The sequence below is a fragment of the Symphalangus syndactylus genome, chromosome 14 (genome assembly GCF_028878055.3).
Source record: "Symphalangus syndactylus isolate Jambi chromosome 14, NHGRI_mSymSyn1-v2.1_pri, whole genome shotgun sequence".
NCBI lineage: Eukaryota > Metazoa > Chordata > Mammalia > Primates > Hylobatidae > Symphalangus > Symphalangus syndactylus.
In genome coordinates, this window is record NC_072436.2 from 107,703,889 (window position 1) to 107,725,296 (window position 21,408).

Genomic DNA, 21,408 nt, shown 5'->3' on the forward strand with positions numbered 1-21,408 from the left:
GTCAGGAGGCCGGAGGGGTCCTCTCAGAAGACACTTCCGATGCTGGCTTTGGGATCTTACGAGGACAGCCAGATCCCAACAAGCCTCACCTGTCCACACAGCTTGCCACAGATGTGGAGCTTCCAAGGTTATTCATTTCCAAGTATCTTTTTCAGTTCCCTGCTCTTCAATATGAACGTGCAATGGAGGGTCACTGAATCCTTGAGGGTAACTTGTAAAATGAAAGTCAAAGACCGAAACCAAGAGAGGAAAAGAACTCCAAAAAAACAGAGCCAGGTAGGGAGCATCTTCAAGAAAATAAGGAAGCTTCAGAGAAATAAAATATGTTGCATTCATATAAGAAGAATAAGATGCTGTGAAAAGGAACACTCAGAATAAGAGAATAAGAAAGAACTAGAGGCTGGGCCCAATGGCTCACACCTGTAATCCCAGCACTTTGGGAGGCCGAGGCGGGAGAATCACTTGAGGTCAGGAGTTCAAGATCAGCCTGGCCAACATGGCAAAACTCCATCTCTACTGAAAATACAAAAAAATTTAGCTAGATGTGTGGTGGCATGTGCCTGTAATCCCAGCTACTCAGGAGGCTGAGGCAGGAGAATCGCTCGAACCCGGGAGATGGAGGTTGCAATGAGCAGAGACTGAGCCACTGCACTCCAGCCTGGGTGACAGAGCAAGACTCCGTCTTAGAAACAAGACAAAACAAAAGTAGAAAGGTGATAGCAGAAATACAAACTTCAATATCAGTATTGCAAGAGAAAGCTGAGAAAATCTCCCAGAAAGACAAAAGGCTGGAATATATGAGAGAAAGGATAAGAAAATGAGGAGATTACCCCCCAAGATACAACTTCTAACTGGAAGAAGGTAGAAAGAACAGAGAAAACGGAGGGAAGAAATGATCAAGGATAGTCTACAAAAATAATTCCTTCAACTGGGCGCAGTGGCTCACACCTGTAATCCCAAAACTTTGTGAGGCTGATGCTGGATGATCACTTGAGCCTCAGCCTCCTGAGTAGCTGCGACTACAGTTGTATGGTAGCGAGCCCAAATCCACAGTTGACTTTATAAAAGGGTGACTGTCCAGTGGGCCTAATTTAATCACAGGAAGCCCTTAAAGGTGGAATTGGCCAGGCACGGTGGCTCACGCCTGTAATCCCAGCACTGTGGGAGGCCGAGGCGGGCGGATCACGAGGTCAGGAAATCAAGACCATCTTGGCTAACATGGTGAAACCCCATGTCTACTAAAAATACAAAAAATGAGCCGGGTGTGGTGGCGGGCGCCTGTAGTCCCAGCTACTCGGGAGGCTGAGGCAGGAGAATGGTGTGAACCTGGGAGGCAGAGCTTGCAGTGAGCCAAGATCGTGCCACCGCACTCCAGCCTGGGCGACAGAGCGAGACTCCATCGCAAAAAAAAAAAAAAAAAAAAAAAGGTGGAATTTTCTCTGGTTGGTGCCAGGAGAGGAAGTCAGAGATTTGAAGCACAGGAAAGATTCACGGTACCGTTGCTGGACTGAAAGTGGAAGGATGTAATCCCAGCACTTTGGGAGGTTGAGAAGGGCAGATTGCCAGAGCTCAGGAGTTAGAGGCCATCCTGGGCAACATGATGAAGCCCCATCTCTACTAAAACACAACAAATTAGCCAAGTGTGGTAGTATGCACCTGTGGTCCCAGCTACTTGGGAGGCTGAGGTACGAGAATTGCTTGAACCCGGGAGAGGAGGTTGCAACGAACCGAGATCATGCCACTGTACTCCAGCCTGAGTGACAGACTCTATCTCTGTCTCCAAAAAAAAAAAAAAAAAAGTTGAAGGAGCCACGTGTCAGGAAATGTAGCTGGCATCTAGAACAGAGAGAGGCCCTCAGCTGACATTGGCAAGGGAACATGGACCTTAGCCCTACAACAATACAATAGGGGAACTCAATTATGCTAAAATTAAGAATGAACTTGGAAGTAGATTTTCTCCCAGAGCCTCCAGTTGGGAGCTTCAACCCCACCTGACCCCTTGATGGTAGCTCAGTGAGACCCTGAGCAGAGAACTCAATGTTATACCAAATTTCTGACCTGCAAAAACTCTGAGATAATAATGCACGTGTGTTGTTTTAAGTCACTAAATGTATGGCAATTTGTCATGCAGTAATAGAAAACCAATATAGCAGCTGAAAATAATGAAACTTTATTGTCTCTCACGGTTTCTGTGGGTTAGGGATTTGAGAGTGAGTCAGTTGGGTGGTATTGGCTTGGAGTCTTTAATGAGGTTGCAGTCAACATGTTGGCCAGGGCTGCTATTATCTATCTGACGGGTTGACTGGAGTTGGGGGACCTGCTTCCACACGGACTCAATCACACAGCTGTTGTTTGGACGCCTGAGTTCCTCACTTTGATGGACTCTCCATGGGACTGCTTGAGTGTCCTCACAACATGGCAGCTGGCTTCCCTCAGAGCAAGTATCTAAAACTTGGCAGTTTTTGACATAAAAGACATGTGGCAGGGCAGAAGCCACATGTCTTTTATGACCTAGCCTTGGGAGTCACATTATTATTATCATTGTCATCTACCTCGATATGCTTCTTTCTAGCCAAGTGACCTTGGGACAATTCCTTCACCTCTTTGAGTTTGTATTTCCCCATCTGTGAAATAGGGAAACATTATCTCCAAGAAGGATCAGAATAGGGCTGAAATGAAATAAAAATAGCAGCTGGGTGCAGCGGCTCACGCCTGTAATCCCAGCACTTTGGGAGGCCAAGGCAGATGGATCACTTGAGGTCAGGAGTTCGAGACCAGCCTGGCTAACATGGCGAAACCCCTTCTCTACTAAAAATACAAAAATTAGCCGGGCATGGTGGCAGGTGCCTGTAATCTCAGCTACTCGGGAGGCTGAGGCAGGAGAATCGCTTGAACCCAGGAAGCGGAGGTTGCAGTGAGCTGAGATTGCACCATTGTGCTCCAGCCTGGGCAACAGAGTGAGACTCTGCCTCAAGTAAGTAAGCAAATAAAAGTTAAAATAGCCCCCCTTGAAGGACCCACCTGCGTCTGTCCCCCACTTTAATACCTAAGTTTGAATCACCCCTGGCTCTTAGGCCCATGCATGAGGAGCCCAGAGCAGAGGCTCAGGGAGGGTTTGTGGGCCTGATTCAACTCTGACCTCTGAGCTGTGAAGGACACTGTCCTTCCCAGGGCTGGTCCTGCCACTCAGGGCTCCCTCCTGTCACCTGCTTCCTCCTCAGAAAGGCCTTTGTCCACTTGACTGTTCCTTGGTCCTGCTCCAGGCCTCCAGGGCTCTCCCAGTACTATGTTGCCATTAGACAACACGTGAGGCTTTGCAGAGATGCCAACAGGAAGGGCCCTCTGGCATCCAGCCCAGCATCAGGCCTTACCTGGGAGATCCAGGAGCAGAGACCTTAAAGGGGCCAAGGCGGGTGCTGTGCAGAGTCCTGGCTCTGCAGCTCAAGGCTGTACAGCTCAAGGCTGGCTCCACATCAGAGTCCCACCATGGCTCCTTCTGCCGTGCAAATGGGAGCCAGTTCCCTTCTTGAGCTCTTGCGTCACAGCTGAAAAATGGGAATAACACTGGCATTTATGGTATAGGGGCGTATATATTGTTCATTTATTCAACAAACATTTACTGAACACTTATTATACGACAGGCATTCTTCCTGGCTCTGGGCTCTTGGCAGTGAACAAAACAGACCAAATCCTCTGCCCTTCAAGAACGTATGGTTTAGCAGGGAGAGAGGCAAACTCTAGCCAACAAACCTGTTAAACAGTATGTGGGCTGGGCGCGGAGGCTCACCCCTGTCATCCCAGCACTTGGGAGGTGGAGGTGGGAGGTTTGCTTGAGCCCAGGAGTTTGAGACCAACCTGGGTAACACAGCAAGGCTCCGTTTGTACAAAAAATTATAAAAAAAATTAGCTGGGTGTGGTGGTGTGCGCCTGTGGTCCCATCTGCTCTGGAGGCTGAGGTGGGAGGACCGCTTGAGTTGGAGAGGCTGAGGCTGCAGTGAGCCAAGATCATGCCACTGCACTCCAGCCTGGGTGACGGAGCAAGACCCTGTCTCAAAAACAAAACAAACAAAAGCAAAAACTAACAAACAAAAAACCAGTATGTCAGAGGGAAGTAAAGTAAAGCAGGCAGTGGCGGGTGGGCTGTGGCTAGGAGGTGCCAGGTGTGGGTTGGTATTTTATTATGATGGCTAGGGAAGGCTTCTCCAAGAAGCTGGGAGCTGGAAGGGATGAGCAAGCTGCCCATCTGGACATAGAGCTTTCAGGCAGGTGGAAGAGCAGGTGCCAAGGGCCTGAGGTAGGACTGTTGCCAGTGTGTTCAAAGAAAGGTCAGTGTGGCTGCTGCAGCATGCGTGAGGGGTGAGAAGTCAGTGGTGAGGATGGAGAGGTGAGGAGTAGAATCAGATCACGCAGAGACCATGGATCCTGGAAAGGAGCGAGGCTTTGATGCAGAGTGAGACGGGAGTGTCCTGAGCACAGAAGATTTTAAATGAGATGGTGCATGCAAGACCATCTGCAGTGTGCCTGGTGTGGAGCAGGTACTCCCTAATTGCTGGCTGTTGCTATTACTGTTGTCGCTGTTGTTATTATTAAGAGACTAAGAAGCACATAGGAAACCATGAAAACCCACAGAGATGCAAATTTTAATTGCCAGAGAGAGATTTTTGAACATTTTCAATGTGCTGTCATGAAGTATTAACCATGCGAATGTAGGTTTGACTACTTCGTTTTGTGGAAGAACCACCTATGGCTAAGAGAGGTTAGGAGACTTACCTGGAGTTGCACAGTGATAAAGGGTGGAGTCCAATTCACCAGAACCCAGGTCTGTCTCCTGAATCCAGGATCGTGACTGCTGGTTTGGCCGTGGGGGCTGAGAGGCCTTGGTGCAGTGGGCAGAGGGGAGGTCCCTGTATATGAATGGCAGAAGCTTGGGGCTGCACTTGGGACCCTCCAACGTCATTGGGAGAAAAGCCTGGAGCTCTCAAGCTCTGACCTGGCACAGTAAAGCAGACAAGGCTCACAAAGACCAAAATAACCAGAGGCATCATTAAGGATGTCTTTGGGGTAAAGTAAAAGGAATTCTGATGTAAACCGGCTTAAAGAATCTGGAAATGGGCCAAGCACATGGGGCTCACACCTGCAATCCCAGCACTTTGGGAGGCTTAGGCAGGAGGATCGTTGAGGCCAGGAGTTCAAGACCAGCCTAGGCAACATAGTGAGACCCTGTCTCTATTTTAAAAAATATTTTTTAAAAAAGGATCTAGAAATGGGCCAGGTGTGGTGGCTCACATCTGTAATCCTAGTGCTTTGGGAGGCCAGAGTGGGAGGATTACTTGAGGACAGATCGATGCTATAGTGAGCTATGATCACACCACTGCACTCCAGCCTGGGTGACAGAACAAGACCCCATCTCTTAAAAAAAAAAAAAAAAGAGGAGAATCTGGACATGTAATATCTTGTTCAATAGGGGAAAAAAAAGAATCTGGGCATGTAATATCTTGTTCAATAGGAAATCCAAGTTCATTTTCCTTCCATCTTTCAGCTGATACCTCACTGTTGGTTTTATCTGAGGCCAGTCCTAAGATGGCCAGTGAAGTTTCAGGCATCACATCAGGAAGAACAGAAAACATGTCTCCCTGGGGCTTCCCTTAGGAGCAAGCAAAGCTTTCTTCATGTCTCATTGGCCAGAATTGAGTTACCTGCCCGTTGTTGAAAGTCAGTGACCAGGAACTGGAAGTTAATTTTTTTTTTTTTTTTGAGACAGGGTCTCACTCTTTCTCCCAGGCTGGAGTACAATGGAGTGATCACAGTTCACTGCAGCCTCGACCTCTCAGACTCAAGCAATCCTCTCAACTCAGCCTCCCAGATAGCTGGGATATAGGCAAGCACCACCACACCTGGTTAATTTTTTATTTTTTATAGAGACAGGGTCTCACCATGATGTCCAGGCTGGTCTCAAACTCCTGGGCTCAAGACGTCCTCCCATCTCAGCCTCCCAAAGTGTTGGGATTACAGGTGTGAGCCACCTTGACTGGCCTGGAACTTAATTGACGAGGGATGAGTGTTGGGGAGTTCATCAGAGTGATTGAAAAACCAGCCATGCCAGGCGCAGTGGCTCACGTCTGTAATCTCAACCCTTTGGGAGGCTATGGTGAGCATATCATTTGAAGACAGGAGTTCAAGACCAGCCTGGCCAACATGGTGAAACCCTGCCTCTACCAAAAATACAAAAATTAGCCAGGCGTGATGGCAGGCACCCATAGTCCCAGCTACTTGGGAGGCTGAGGCAGGAGAACAGATTGAACCCGGGAGGTGGAGATTGCAGTAAGCTTATGACAATGCACTCCAGCCTGGTTGACAGAGCAAGACTGTCTCTAAAAAAAAAAGAAAAGAAAAACCATCCCTAACTCTTCATCCCTCCCTGTGTCCCTGCCCTTGGCAGTGTGACTTTGCTACTTCTCCTATCAAGAAGTTGAGTCTAGATCCCCATCCCTAGAATTGGGCTCCTTTGGCCAATAGGATGAAATGAAAGGATGAAGTGATGAAGTGATGTGCTAGATCTCGGCCTAGGCCTCAAGACACCTGTGGCTTCCACTTGCTCCCTCTGGACTCTGCCAACACCAGGAGAACAAGCCCGACCTCTCAGACTCAAGCAATCCTCCCATCTCAGCCTCCCAGATAGCTGGGATACAGGCAAGTGCCACCACAGCCTGTTGGATGATGAAAGTTACATGGAGCAAGAGGAACCTTTCTCAAGCCCTGTACTCTGTGCCCCAGGACCTTAGCATGTGCTGACCGTGCCCTCCGGACTGCTCTGGCTCACCTCCCGTGACTTAGGGACACTGTTCTCTTTGGAGACTCAGCTCAGGCAACCCTCTCCCAAGAGGCTTTGCAGAACCATCCCCAGCCCCAGCCTGGGTCGAGGGCCTCCAGGGTTTCCTGTTGCCCAGTTTGTGTCACTCTGCTTTGTGACTATTTTTCAGTCCAGCTGCCTCATTCACAGATATGGAAACTGAGGCCCAGAGAGGGGAAGTGACTTGCCCAAAGTCACCCAGCTGAAGGCCGTGTTGGCCACTCCCCCAGCACGTTTTGTTCTTTCCTTTCCTCAGCATCTCAACCCATGAAAGCCTGGATGTGGCGATCCCATGGCGGGAGAGGGGGCCTGTGCCCCCACCATGTGCCAAGTCTCGAGTCAGGATGAGGAGACTCCTGGAGGGTCCCCTGGGAGCCTCCACTGGCACCACCCCCCTCCCCACATCCCTGCAAGGTGGGCACGAGCAGCATTCCCTCTTCAGATAAGGACGTGAGGCTCAGAGGGAAGAGGCAGGCCTGGTCAAGTGGCCATGGAGGGATGGGGGGATCTGATCCCAGACCTTTCTACAGCCTGCATTTGGCTTTCTCCATGCTTTGGGGCAAAGCCAGGGCCAGGCACCATGGAGAGGAGCAGACAGAAACCCAGGGCGGGCAACGGGGAGGTCTCAGGCTGGATGGCGGGGAACCACCGAGGCAGAAAGAGGCAGAGCAAAAAGTGAAAGCAACCAGAGGCCTAGAATAGCTGTGGGTGACAGAGCCAGGGGACTACAGACGCTGCCAGAAAGAGAAACCAGGCGGCCCACGGAGGGGCGGGGCACCCACTCCTCAGAGAAGCGGCCCCGGGGGCTGAGGAGGCCCATGGCCAGGTCCCTGCTAACCCGGGCAGCCCCCGCTTGGTTTGGCAGCCAGGGTGGATGCCCAAACTGTGGGAATGGAATTGGGGTGAAGGGCTGGCTTGGGGCAGAGAGAGGTCCACTTCTAACTTTAGGCCGACCTCTGCATCACTTGGATCAATTACCATGAGCTTATAAGATCTGGGACCTGCAAAACTCATCAAACAGTGCAGCCGGTGAAGCGGGGGCCATGCCGTGAAGACAAACCTGTTGGTTAACATCTCCTAGTGGCTGTTGATGTCTGTCCCCGGTGGTGGTTCCCTGCTGTGGTTACGCTGCAGGCTCCAGAGCCAGGTGGCTGGGGTTCAGTCTGGGCTTGGCCTCTTGCTGGCTGTGTGACCTTGGGCAAGTCACTTCACTTCTCTGGGCCTCTGTGACTAATATCACTGACTTCACGGGGGTGTCCTGAGGATTAGCTGAATGAGTATAAGTGAAGCACATGGAACAGCTCAGAGAAAGTGCCTGCTAAACAGCTTTTATTATCCACTGTCTGCCTACACTGTATAGACACACACACACACACACACACACACACACGGGGAAAGTCCCTCCAGGATGTGCACAGGGACTCTTTTTTTGTTCACTTCTGTGTCTTCAGGGCCTAGAACAGCGACTGGCACAGAGCAGGTGCTCAATAAATGTTTGTGGAATGGAAGGAGTAGGGGAAAGAGGCGGGGAGGGAAGGAAGGGGTGGGAGGGAACAGAAAGTCGGCGACTTCCTGGTGTGGGGCATTGATTCTGTTGCTCTGTATTTGATTCTCTTATCACATTGCCATGCACCACTTTGGTTAATTGAAAAAAACTTGTCTTCAAGGAGAGCCAGCGACAGAGCGGGGAGGTGGCTTGCAAGCTGTGATGGTCTTTCAGCTCAGACTGGCCCCAAGCCACCCCCACCATGGCCTGCTGAGAGCCCCAGAGACCCCCCTCTCTGGAGCCAGGGCTGGCGGTGGCAGCTGTACAGCCTGCGGGCAGCTAGAGAGGCGACAGGAAGCTCAACAGGACAGGCTGTTCCCAACCTACCAAGAACCTCGAGGCGAGAGGACAGGCTGTTCAGGGCTGAGATCTGCATGCTCCCGGCCCCTCCTGCCCAGGGGAAGTGTCACCAGCGTCCAGCGCGGGGACCTCTGCCCTGGCCTGGAGATCTTGTTGCTCTTCTGATCTCTATGAGGAACTTGGCCCGCTTGCTTTCCAGGAACTGCCTCCTGCAACCGGCAGGCAGAAGGTTTGCAGGGGAGGCCGGGGGCCCAGCCCTGTCTGCCTCGCACCCTGTGCTGGGCTGCTTTGGACATGCCACTCACCTCTCTGGGCCTCAGCTTCCCCACCTGCAAAACAGAAAATAGCGCACCACATGCAGGCATACTGTGAAGATTCAGAGCAAAGTTCAACGTTTTTTGTTTTACCATTAATTACTTTATTTATTTATTTATTTTTATTTATTTATTTTTTTGAGATGGAGTCTCACCTGTCACCCAGGCTGGAGTGCAGTGGCGCAATCTCGGCTCACTGCAACCTCCGCCTCCAGAGTTCAAACCATTCTCCTGCCTCAGCCTCCTGAGTAGCTGAAATTACAGGTGCATGCCACCACACCTGGCTAATTTTTGTACTTTTAGTAGAGATGGGGTTTCACCATGTTGGCCAGGCTGGTCTCGAACTCCTGACCTCAGGTGATCTGCCTGCTTCGGCCTCCCAAAGTGCTGGGATTACAGGCATGAGCCATTGCACCCAGCCCCATTAATTACTTTAAAACAAATGGTGGTATCTAGGTGCAGTGGCTCATGCCTGTAATCCTAGAATTTTGCAAGGCTAAGGCGGGAGAATTGCTTCAGGTCAGGAGTTTGAGACCAGCTTAGTCAACATGGTGAAACCCCATCTGTACTAAAAATACAAAAATTAGCTGGGTGTGGTGGCACACACCTGTAATTCCAACTACTCGAGAGGCTGAGGCATGAAAATAGCTTGAACCTGGGAGGCAGAGGTTTCAGTGAGCCAAGATCATGTCACTACACTTCAGTCTGGGTGACAGAGCAAGACTTTGTCTCCAAAAAAGAAAGAAAAAAAAAAAAGGTGGTAAAATACACATCACATAAAAATCACCAATTGAAAGTACAGTTAGTTAGGTAGCATTTAGTACATTCACAGTGTTATATAACCATCAGTCTAGTTCCAGAATGTTTTCACCACCCTAAAATATAACCCCATATTCATAGCAGTCACCCCCCTTCCCCTTGTCCCAGCCCCTGGTAAACCCTAATCCACCTTCTCTTTTTTTTTTTTTTTTTTTTTTTTTTGAGACGGAGTCTCTCTTTGTCGCCTAGGCTGGAGTGCAGTGGCGCTGTCTCAGCTCACTGCAAGCTCCACCTCCTGGGTTCACGCCATTCTCCTGCCTCAGCCTCCAGAGTAGCTACAGGTGCCCGTCACCACGCCTGGCTAATTTTTTGATTTTTCAGTAGAGACGGGGTTTCACCATGTTAGCCAGGATGGTCTCGATCTCCTGACTTTGTGATCCACCCGCCTCGGCCTCCCAGAGTGCTGGGATTAGAGGCGTAAGCCACCGCGCCCAGCCAACCCTAATCTACTTTCTTCCTCTGTGGATTTGCCTATTCTGGACATTTCATATAAATGGAATCATACAGTAAGTGGCCTTTTGTGTCTGGCTTCTTTCACTCAACATAATATTTTCAAGTTCATCCACTTTATGTAGCATGAATCAGTCTTTTATTACCATGATTCCTACAATCTATGGATTACTTAAAAAAAAAAAAAGGATTTCAAAAAGGGTACAGTGGCTCATGCATGTAATCCCAGCACTTTGGGAGGCCAAGGCAGGAGGGTCACTGGAGTCTAGGAGTTTGAGACCAGCCTGGGTAAGATAGCAAGACCCTGTCTCTACTAAAAATACAAAAATTAACCAGGTATGGTGGTGCATGCCTGTAGTCCCAGCTACCACCAGGGAGGCTGAGGTTGGGGGATCATTTGAGCACAGGAGTTTGAGGCTGCAGTGGGCTATGATGGTGCCACTGCATTCCAGTCTGGGTGACAGAGGGAGACTCTGTGTCATAAAAAAGTGTTTATCAAGGGGAAACACAATCACTTACATGCACGCATCCGAGTGTCCAGCTTGATGAGTTCTGACATAGTTGTATGCCCACAGAGCCACCACCCAGACTGACGTCCAGGGAGTTTCTAGCATGGTCCCTCAGACCCTCCCCACCTCCTGGCCAGAGGCAGCCCCTGCTCTGATCTTTGTCACTATTGATGAGTTTAGCCTGTTGCTTCAGATGAGTGAAAGCGGACAGTGGGGATGTTTACTAGCTGACCTCATTCCCTCAATGCCATGTCTGTGAGTTTCATTCACATCACATATGGCAGGAGTTTGTTCTTTTGCATTGCTGAGTGGTATTCCACTGCATGGCTGTTTCAGACTTTATTTTTTTTGTATTTTACTTTTTTATTGAGAAGGAGTCTCACTCTGTCACGCAGGCTGGAGTGCAGTGGTGCAATCTCAGCTCACTGCAGCCTCCATCTCCCGGGTTTGAGTGATTCTCATGCCTCAGCCTCCTGAATAGCTGGGAATACAGGCGTCCGCCACCACACCTGGCTAATTTTTGTATTTTCAGTAGAGACAGGGTTTCCCCCTGTTGGCCAGGCTGGTCTCGAACTCCTGGCCTCAAGTGATCCACCCGTCTCAGCCTCCCAAAGTGCTCGGATTACAAGAATGAGCCACTGTGCCCGGCTCCTCTTTCACACTTTATTTCTCCATGACTCTGTTGGTGGACATTGGATTTGTCTTCCCTTGGGGCCATCCTGAGCCATGCTGCATGTGCAGGCCTGTGGTGGGCAGGTGCCTCGTTTCTCCAGGTTTTTGCCCAGGACTGGGATTGCTGGGTATAGGGTATGTGTATGGTCAGCTTTTGTGGATACCGTCCGTTTTTCAGATGGGTTGAATGACTTCCATTCCCCATAGTGGCACCTGACAGTCGCTGGGCTTCCCCATCCTGAACAACACTCCGTACGGCCAGCCCTGCTGATTTTCATCCTCCTCTTGAGGGCCACTGTCACTTCTTTAGATGAAATAAATATAATGATGAGAGAAAATAGCAACATAAATAGCAAGAGTTGATACCAATAGGTGGCTAATGCCTTCCACCACCCCAAGCCCTGGGCCAAGCACTCACAACATCACAACCATCCTAGGAAGTCCAGTGATTACCCCCATTTTACTGATGTGGAAACCAAGGCACAGGCAGGGCACGGTGGCTCACGTCTATAATCCCAGCACTTTGTCAGTCTGAGGTGGGAGGATCACCTGAGCCCAGGAGTTCGAGACCAGCCTGGGCAACATAATGAGACTCTGTCTCTACTAAAAATAATTTTTAAAATTAGCTGGTGTGCACCCTTAGTCCTAGCTACTCAGGAGGCTGAGGCAAAAGGATGGCTTGAGCCCAGGAGGTCGAGGCTGCAGTGAGTTATGATTGTGCCACTGCACTCCAGCCTGGGCAACAGAATGAGATCCTGTCTCCCAACAAAACAAAACAAAACAAAACAAAACAAAACAAAACAAAACAAAACACCGAACAGAAACTGAAGCACAGAAGAAGAGGTCACATGGGCTGCCAAGGTCACACACCCAGCAGAAGGAGCTTAGTTTCAAGTTGAAGAACCTCAGCCCACCTGGCCCCCAGCCCCGACTCTGCCCTGACACAGGGCCCAGCAGGCTGTGGTTTGGGGATTTCTCAGAAGGACCTTCTAGAGCTGTATATGAGAAGCATAGATGGAGAACCCGAGTCTCACCCTGCAGCCCCTCTCACACTCACCACACACCCACACTCACTCAAGCATAGACACTCACACAAATGTATTCGCACACATGCTACGCCCAAACACATCAGACCCTTGCAAACACACCATACATCTCATACACCACACACTCTTATACAATATACATATGCCATGCATTCTCACACACACGCTTACACACTTCCACACTCACACAAATACCCCACACGCATATATTCACGTGATCACACACCTACCATGGACATACACCACACATTCCCTTACACTGAGCCTTTAGAAAGCACAAACTAGTCTGGAACACTTCTATACAAAAGGCAGTGGCAGGCTGAGTGCAGTGGCTCACAGCTGTAATCCCATCACCTTGGGAGGTTGAGTTAGGAGGATCACTTGAGGTCAGGAGTTCAAGACCAGCCTGGCCAACATGGTGAAACCCCATCTCTACTAAAAATACAAAAATTAGCCAGGCGTGGTGGTACACCCCTGTTATCCCAGCTATTCAGGAGGCTGAGGCAGGAGAATCGCTTGAACCTCAGAGGCGGAGGTTGCAGTGAGCTGAGATCATGCCACTGCACTCCAGCCAGGGTGACAGAGTGAGACCCCGTCTCAAAGAAAAGAAAAAAAAAAGGCAGTGACAGGCAAGGGGACATTACTTCAAAGCTAATTCCCCCATTCCTGCTCCCTCCTGTACTAAAATCTAAGAAGGGTCCTATGGAAAATATCCCCCAGTGGGCAGCAGTGGTGACTTCTGGAGGGCTGGGGATGTTCCACCAACAGCCCCACCAAGTCTGCAGTGCTTGTTACCCCGTGTCAGCCTGGGTACTGGCAGCCTTCTCTGGATTATCTCTCTTGACTGTCATCATGATGGGTCCATGAGATAGGCATGTTATCCCCATTTTGCAGAGGAGGAAGTTGAGGCCCAGAGCAGGAAGTCACTTGGCCTAAGTCTCTTGCTCAATGTTGCATTTACAGAGAGAGGCTGCATTTGCCTCTTTGCTTTCATATCTGTCCTCTTGCTCAATGTTGCATTTACAGAGAGAGGCTGCATTTGCCTCTTTGCTTTCATATCTGTCCTCTTGCTCAATTCTGTATGGTGAGAACCAACATATCCCAGGCCTCCTTGCCCATTGGCTCCCTACTGAGTTAAACAAATGGGAAGCCTGGCAGGAGGCTGGAGGGTGAGAGGAAGGGATAAAGCATGGTATTTCTCCCTCTCTCTGCTTCAAGTGGCATCTTTGCAGCAGCAGGGACTTCTTTGTGGCTCCAGTGTCCCTGGCAAAGTCTAGCCTTTGGAACGGTTCGGTTGCCATTCCTGCATTTCAGATGGCCCCAGCTCCCGGGCTCTAGGAATACGGGGTCCTCCGGTTTTCCCTCTTGCACTCTGGGTGGTACTGGCTTCCTGCTAATGCTTATCTCTGGTAGTCTCATCATTCATGTATCCATTTCCCTCTGTTTGAAATACCTGATGTGGTTTCTGTTTTCCTGAGTGGATCCTAATGGACATGCAGCAAGGCAGGGATTTGAACTCAGATCCTGTGACTCCTGAGACTCAAGTGTAATCATTCTGTGACACTGTCTCTTAGTTGAGCCTTCCCTTGAAATTGTCTCCAGCTCCAGAGATTGCCCCATGTACACGTGTCTCTCACCTCCCTTTTGTCTAATAGAGTTGAGTTGCAATACCACTTATCACCAGTAGGGAGAAACCCATTCGGTGGCAAGTGCTCTGGCAGAATTTCATGTTTAGAAAGCTTTCCTCCTAACTTCTTCCTCAGTTGGATCAGAAAGCAAAAATAAATTTAAATTTAAAAGAAAGGTCTCCTCCTACTAAAGGAAGTAATAGCTTCATTTGTTTGTTAGCCAGCAGGGTAGTTAACTGTAAGACCATCTGGCCAGTTGAGATCCTCAATGAACAGAATTCTCAGCAACAGTGGAGAGTTTACACATTCCTCCCTGCCTACACAACATGGGCAGAAAGAATGGATGCACAATTTTCCAGCGGCTTTTTGCCAAAAATAGCTCCCAGAGGACTCAGGCATGGAACTTCTGATCTAATTCAGTGTATTCTTTGGGTCTAGAAATTTCTTATGGCTGAACTTGAAAGTTCCACACAATGAGTTGTTTCCCTCTTTCAGCAAGCAACCCATGTAGGAGGGTGGGTCTGGAGCCAGAAAGACCCAAGTTAGCATCCAGGTTTTTCAGTCACCTGCTGTGATGCCTTGGGTGAGTTGCTGAAGCTCTCTGAGCTCTGCTCTTCTTCTCTGTAAAATGGGGTTGACAATACTTGCCCTGCGAGATTCTTGGGAGAATTAAATGAGCTAAAGTGTATAAGTGCTTGCTACACATTAAAAAAAATGCTCATATCCTTTATTCTAGTTTTTTATGGTTTATTTCTGTGCCATGAAGAGTAAGGCCTCACCTGGGGAGGGGGTCACTCAAAATGTCTGGAGACTACTTCACTCACATGTCTGGTGTCTTTTTTGGCATGACTTGAAGGTTGGGTGTCACCATCACTGGGGACAGTGGCTGATGTGCTGACATGTGGCGTCTTCAAGTGTCTTGGTCTTCCTTCCAGCATTGCAGCCTCAAGGAGTCAGACTTCTTAAGTTGCAGGTAAGGGCTTCAAGAACAAGTCTTCCAGCAAACAAGATGGAACTGTATGGCCTTTTATGACCAAGTCTCAGACATCCCACAGCATCACTTCTGTAATACTCTCCCTGTTGAATTCATCAAAAGCCTACTCAGTTTCAAGAGGAGGAGATATAGACTCCACTTCTTTTTTTTTTTTTTTTTTCTTTCTTTCTTTCTTTCTTTCTTTCTTTCTTTCTTTCTTTCTTTCTTTCTTTCTTTCTTTCTTTCTTTTTCTTTCTTTCTTTCTTTCTTTCTTTCTTTCTTTCTTTCTCTCTCTTCTTTTTTTCTCTCTCTCTTCTTTCTTTTTTTCTTTTCTTTTCCTTTTTTTTTTTTTTTTTAGACAGGGTCTGGCTCACCCAGGCTGGAGTGTAGTGACATGATCTTAGCTCACTGCAACTTCTGCCTCCTGGGTTAAAGCAATCCTCCCACCTCAGCCTCCCGAGTAGCTAGGACTACAGGTATGTGCCACCACAACTGGCTAATTTTTGTATTTTTGGTAGAGATGGGGCTTCACGATGTGGCCCAGGCTAGTCTCAAACTCCTAAGCTCAAGAAATCCACCTGCCTCGACCTCCCAAAGTGTTGGGATTACAGGCATAAGCCACGGTGCCTGGCCTAGATCCCACTTCTTAATCCAAGACGTGGCAAAGATTTCACAGCTGTGTTTTCAAAGCACCACCCCTTTCGACTAAGCCAGTCCACCCCTGAGTATCACCCCATCAGATATGGGAAATAATGCCTCTGCAAATCAGATGGTCACTGCAGCCCTGATGGTAACAGCAAATGATCAGGAATAACCCAAAGTCCATCAATAGTGGGCTGGGTAAATACATCATGATGTTCCCACACAGTGGAATACTATGCAGTTAAAAAAATAGGCTGGGTGCAGTGGCTCATGCCTGGAATCCCAATATTTTTTGGGAGGCTGAGACAGGAGGAGCACTTGGGCTCAGGAGTTTGAGACCAGCCTGGACAATGTAGTGGGGTTCCATCTCTACAGAACATTTTTTAAAAATAATTAACCAGGCATGGTGGTATGCACCTGTAGTCCCAGCTACTTGGGAGGCTGAGGTGGTAGGATTGCTTGAGCCTGGGAGGTTGAGGCTGCAGTGAGTTGTGATCGTGCCACCGTACTCCAGCCTGGGTGACACAGTGAGACCCTAGCTCATATAAATAAACAAACAACAAACAAACAAGGATATTCAGTGTATATTGATATAGAACCATTCTGAATACTGTTGTGCAGTGAAAAAAACCAAGGTGCAGGACACTGTGTGTACTAGGCAGCCTCCACATGACCCACAATGATTCCCACCTCCTGGGACCTAACGTGGTCCTCTCCCACATTAACTAAGGCTGACCTGTGTAATTAGGAGGATACAGTGGAAACATGTCTTCCAAGGCTAGGTCATAAATAATACTGCAGCTTGCACTCTGTCCCATCTTGGACCACTTTTCCTGACAGAAGCCAGCTGCCATGTTGTGAGGACACTCAAGCAGCCCTATCGAGACATCTTTGTGGTGAGGAGCTGAGACCTCCTGCCAAAAGCCACATAATGAGCCATCCAGAAAGTAGAGCCTCCAGCTCCAGTTAAGCCTTCAGACGACAGCAGCCCTGGCCAACTGCTTGACCACAGCCTCACATGACACTGAGCCAGAATCACCTAGCTGAGTTGCTCCCAAATTCCTGCCCCTCAGAAACTGAGAGATAAAAAAGGTTTATTCATATTTCAAGCTGCCAAATTTTGGGCTAACTTGCTATGCAGCAATAGCAATAGATAATGAATAATGTATGTACATGGATTCGTCCATTCTCACATTGCTATAAAGAAATACCAGAGACTGAGTAATTCATAAAGAAAAGAGGTTTAGTTGGCTCACAGTTCTGCAGGCTGTACAGGGAGCATGGCGCTGGCCTCTGCGCAGCTTCTGGAGAGGCCTCAGGAAACTTCCAATCGCGGCAGAAGGCAAAGAGGGGGCAGGCATGTCACATGGCGGGAGCAGGAGCAAGAGAGAGATGGGAGAGGTGCTATACACTTGTAAATGACCAGATCTCATGAGAACTCACTCACTGTCACAGGGATAGTACCAAGAGGGATGGTGCTAAACCATTCATGAGAAATCCACTCCCATGACAAAATCACCTCCCACCAGGCCCCACCTCCAACATCGGGGGTTACAATTCAACATGAGATTTGGGTGGGGACATAGATCCAAATCATATCGGTATAGTAGTCTAACATTCGAGTAAATGCGTTAAGTATTTCTGGAAGGAGGCTGGGCCTGGTGGCTCATGCCTGTAATCTCAGCACTTTGGGAGGCCAAGGCGGGCAGATCGCCTGAGGTCAGGAGATTGAAACCAGCTTGTCCAACATGGGGAAACTCCATCTATATTGAAAATACAAAATTAGCTGGGCATGGTGGCAGGCGTCTGTAATCCCAGCTACTTGGGAGGCTGAGGCAAGAGAATCATGTGAGCTCGAGAGGTAGAGGTTGCAGTGAGCCAAGAGCACACCACTACACTCCAGCCTGAGCGACAAGAGCAAAATTCCATGTCAAAAAAAAAAAAAAAAAAGGCTTGGCGCGGGGGCTCATGCCTGTAATCCCAGGACTATGGGAGTCCAAGGCGGCAGATCACGAGGTCAGGAGTTCAAGACCATTCTGGACAACATGGTGAAACCCCATCTCTACTAAAAATACACAAATTAGCTGGGCTTGTTGGCGTGCACCTGTAGTCCCAGCTATTCAGGAGGCTGAGGCAGGAGAATTGCCTGAACCCGGGAGGCAGAGGTTGCAATGAGCCGAGATCGTGCCACTGCACTCCAGCCTGGCAATAGAGCGAGACTCCATCTCAAAAATAAAAAGTATTTCTGGAAGGAATTGAAGAAACTGGTATCAGAAAGGGAACTGGGGTGGCTAGGGGATGAGAGGGGCCAGCAGCGAAAGAGATCCTCTTATCTCTTTTGCATTTTGAACCATCTTTTTTTAAAAATGAACTAAATGTTAAATCGGTAAATAAAAACAAATGCTGTTTTTTTGTGTGTAGTTTTTTTGTTTTTTTTTTTTTTTGAGAAGGAGTCTCGCTCTGTCGCCCAGGCTGGAGTGCAGTGGCGTGATCTCGGCTCACTGCAAGCTCCATCTCCCGGGTTCAAGTGATTCTCCTGCTTCAGTCTCCTGCGTAGCTGGGACTACAGGCACCCACCACCACACCCAGCTAATGTTTTTGTATTTTTAGTAGAGACGGGGTTTCATCGTGTTAGCCGGAATGATCTCGATCTCCTGACCTCATGATCCGCCCACCTCGGCCTCCCAAAGTGCTAGGATTACAGCTGTGAGCCACTGCGCCCGGCCCAAAGTGCCGTTTTTAGGCAGCCCCTAGTAAGTAGCAGCTGTGATTATTCACGTCACAAATATTTCTCAAGCTGCCAGAAGCTTCCTGTGTGTATATGTTGCATAGATCTGCAACTTTCATGGGTTTATGAAGAATAAGGTAGGCCCGGGTCTGAGAGGTATATAGAAGCCCCATCAAGTACTAGCTGTGCACTGGGGGTGGGCCACTTAACCTCTCTGAGCTTCCATTTCCTACCTGAAAAACGGGGATCATGAGTACAGTCATATGGGCCATGTGTTCAGCTATGGGCCAGGCATGAGGTAAACACTTAATAGATTTGACTGTTATTATTATTATTTTCTTTTTTTTTTTATGGATCAATGATAATAACTCAATCCTCTATTTGACAAAGAAGAAGGAGAAGGAAGAGGAAGAAAAAGAAAGTGGGATAAAGGATCAGAAAGGGAGGAAAATAGAAAAAATTAGAGTATGACTCCAGGGTAGACCTGTTTTGTTGTCGCTTGGTTGGTTAGTTGGTTTGTCAGTTGTATTTTTCATATGTTTCACCATGTTGGCCAGGCTGGTCTCGAACTCCTAGCCTCAAGTGATCAACCCGCCTTGGCCTCCCAGAGTACTGGGACTACAGGCGTGAGCCACCACGTCCAGCCCCCACATTGCTTCTGGCCTCTGTGGTAGACCTCCCAGACGGGGCGGCCGGGCAGAGGCGCTCCCCACATCCCAGATGGGGCAGCCAGGCAGAGGTGCTCCTCACTTCCCAGACGGGGCGGCCGGGCAGAGACGCTCCTCACTTCCTAGACGGGGTGGCGGCCGGGCAGAGGGGCTCCTCACTTCCTGGATGGGGTGGCCGGGCAGAGGCGCTCCTCACTTCCCAGACGGGGCGGCCGGGCAGAGGCACTCCTCACATCCCAGACGATGGGGGGCCGGGCAGAGGCGCTCCTCACTTCCCAGACGATGGGCGGCCGGGCAGAGGCGCTCCTCACTTCCCAGACGATGGGCGGCCGGGCAGAGGCGCTCCTCACTTCCCAGACGGGGCAGCCGGGCAGAGGTGCTCCTGACATCCTCCCAGACGGGGCAGCCGGGCAGAGGCGCTTCTCACTTCCCAGACGGGGTGGCGGTCAGGCAGACGGGGCTCCTCACTTCCCGGATGCGGTGGCAGGGCAAAGGCGCTCCTCACATCCCAGACGATGGGTGGCGGGGCAGAGGCGCTCCTCAATTCTCAGACGGGGCAGCCGGGCAGAGGCGCTCCTCACTTCCCAGGCGGGACGGCCGGGCAGAGGCGCTCCTCACATCCCAGAAGGGGCGTCCGGGCAGAGGCGCTCCTCACTTCCCAGACGGGGCGGCCGCGCAGAGGCGCTCCTCACTTCTTCCCAGACGGGCGACCGGGCAGAGGTGCTCCTCACATCCTCCCAGACGGGGCGGCTGGGCAGAGGCGCTCCTCACTTCTTCCCAGACAGGGTGGCCGGGCAGAGGCACTCCTCACTTCCCAGATGGGGCGGCCGGGCAGAGGAGCTCCTCACAACCCAGACGATGGGCGGCCAGGCAGAGACGCTCCCCACCTCCCAGAGGGGGCGGCGGCCGGGCAGAGGCTGCAATCCCAGCACCCTGGGAGGCCAAGGCAGGCGGCTGGGAGACGGAGGCTGCAGCGAGCCAAGACCACACCACCGCACTCCAGCCCGGGCAACACCGAGCACCGAGTGAGCGAGACTCCGTCTGCAGTGCCAGTACCTCGGGAGGCTGAGGCGGGCAGACCACTGGAGGTCAGGAGCTGGAGACCAGCCTGGCCAACACGGCGAAACCGCGCCTCCAGCCAAAGGAGAAAAACCAGGGAGGGGTGGTGGCGCGCGCCGGCAATCCCAGGCAGCCCGCAGGCCAGGGCAGGAGAATCACGGGAGCTGGACGCGGGGAGTCTGCAGCGAGCCGAGTATACTCCAGCCTGGGCCACAGAGGGAAGAAAACAAAAACAAAAACAAAAAGAAAGAGAAAGAAGGACGGCAGGCAGGCAGGCAGGCAGGCAGGCAGGCTGTTATTGTAGTTTTTTGTTTTTTTTTTTTTGAGATAGGGTCTCCCTCATCTGGAGTGCAGTGGCACAATCATAGCTCACTGCTGCCTCAAACTCCTGGGCTCAAGCAATCCCCTCCTGCTTCACCCTCTCAAGTAGCTGGAAGCACTCCACCATGCTTGGCTAATTTTTAACTTTTTTGTAGAGACAGAGTCCCGCTATGTTGCCCAGGCTGGTCTCGAACTCCTGGCCTCAAGTGATCCTCCTGCCTTGACCTCCCAAAGTGCTGGGATTACAGGTGTGAGCCACTGCACCAGCCAGATTTGGTTGTTTTTATTAATAAGGGCCAAAGATCCTGTCTTGGGCAAGGAGAAGGGAGGAACACCCTGAGCCCATTGTCGCCACCCGAGGAGTTGGGCTGGAGCAGATGGCTCACGGGGGAGCAAAGCTTCCCAGGATGGAAGGTGGGCAAGGGGTTATGAAGTGGAGCAGCTTCCCAGGGCAGAAGCTGGGCAAGGGGTTATCAGGCACCAAAGAGAGAAAGGGAGACTCCACCTGTGCACCCAGCACCCCTACCCCTCATCTCTCCCCATGCAAGATGGTGGGAGGGCAGCCCTGACTGCAGGGAAATCCATGCCTGCGCCCCTTCCCCTACCACTTGGCCTGATGGGCAAGTGCAGAGCAGGAGGCAGCTCACACTCCAGAAGGAAGAGGCGCACTCTCTCCCAGGGCCCCGGGTGTGTGCTGGGTGCCACACAGCTCTGCGTTCCAGCCCTCCCTGAAGGACCCACGCTAGGACAGGGCAGGACAGGGACCCACCAATCATGAGGCAGCCCCTGGAGGAGTGGGAGGGTCAATGGGTACAGGAGGAGCTGGGGGTCCCTGAGGTTGGGGGCTGCCCTGGGTGCTTGGCTCTCTCCTCCTGCTGTGCCA

General features: G+C 50.4%; 1 protein-coding gene across 1 annotated transcript in view; it reads right to left on the reverse strand.

Moving 5' to 3' along the window:
• Window positions 1-2,154: 2,154 nt before the first annotated feature.
• The window catches only part of LOC129462217 (uncharacterized), a 38,604-nt gene continuing 19,350 nt past the window's right edge, over window positions 2,155-21,408 (reverse strand). The window contains exons 12-16 of the mRNA XM_063618234.1: window positions 9,002-9,025; window positions 8,724-8,905; window positions 7,911-8,119; window positions 4,771-4,904; window positions 2,155-4,049 (exon numbers count right to left, since the gene is read on the reverse strand). Of these exons, the coding sequence (XP_063474304.1) occupies window positions 8,116-8,119; window positions 8,724-8,905; window positions 9,002-9,025 (210 nt within the window). The 3' untranslated portion in view covers window positions 2,155-4,049; window positions 4,771-4,904; window positions 7,911-8,115. The remainder of the gene's footprint in view (window positions 4,050-4,770; window positions 4,905-7,910; window positions 8,120-8,723; window positions 8,906-9,001; window positions 9,026-21,408) is intronic.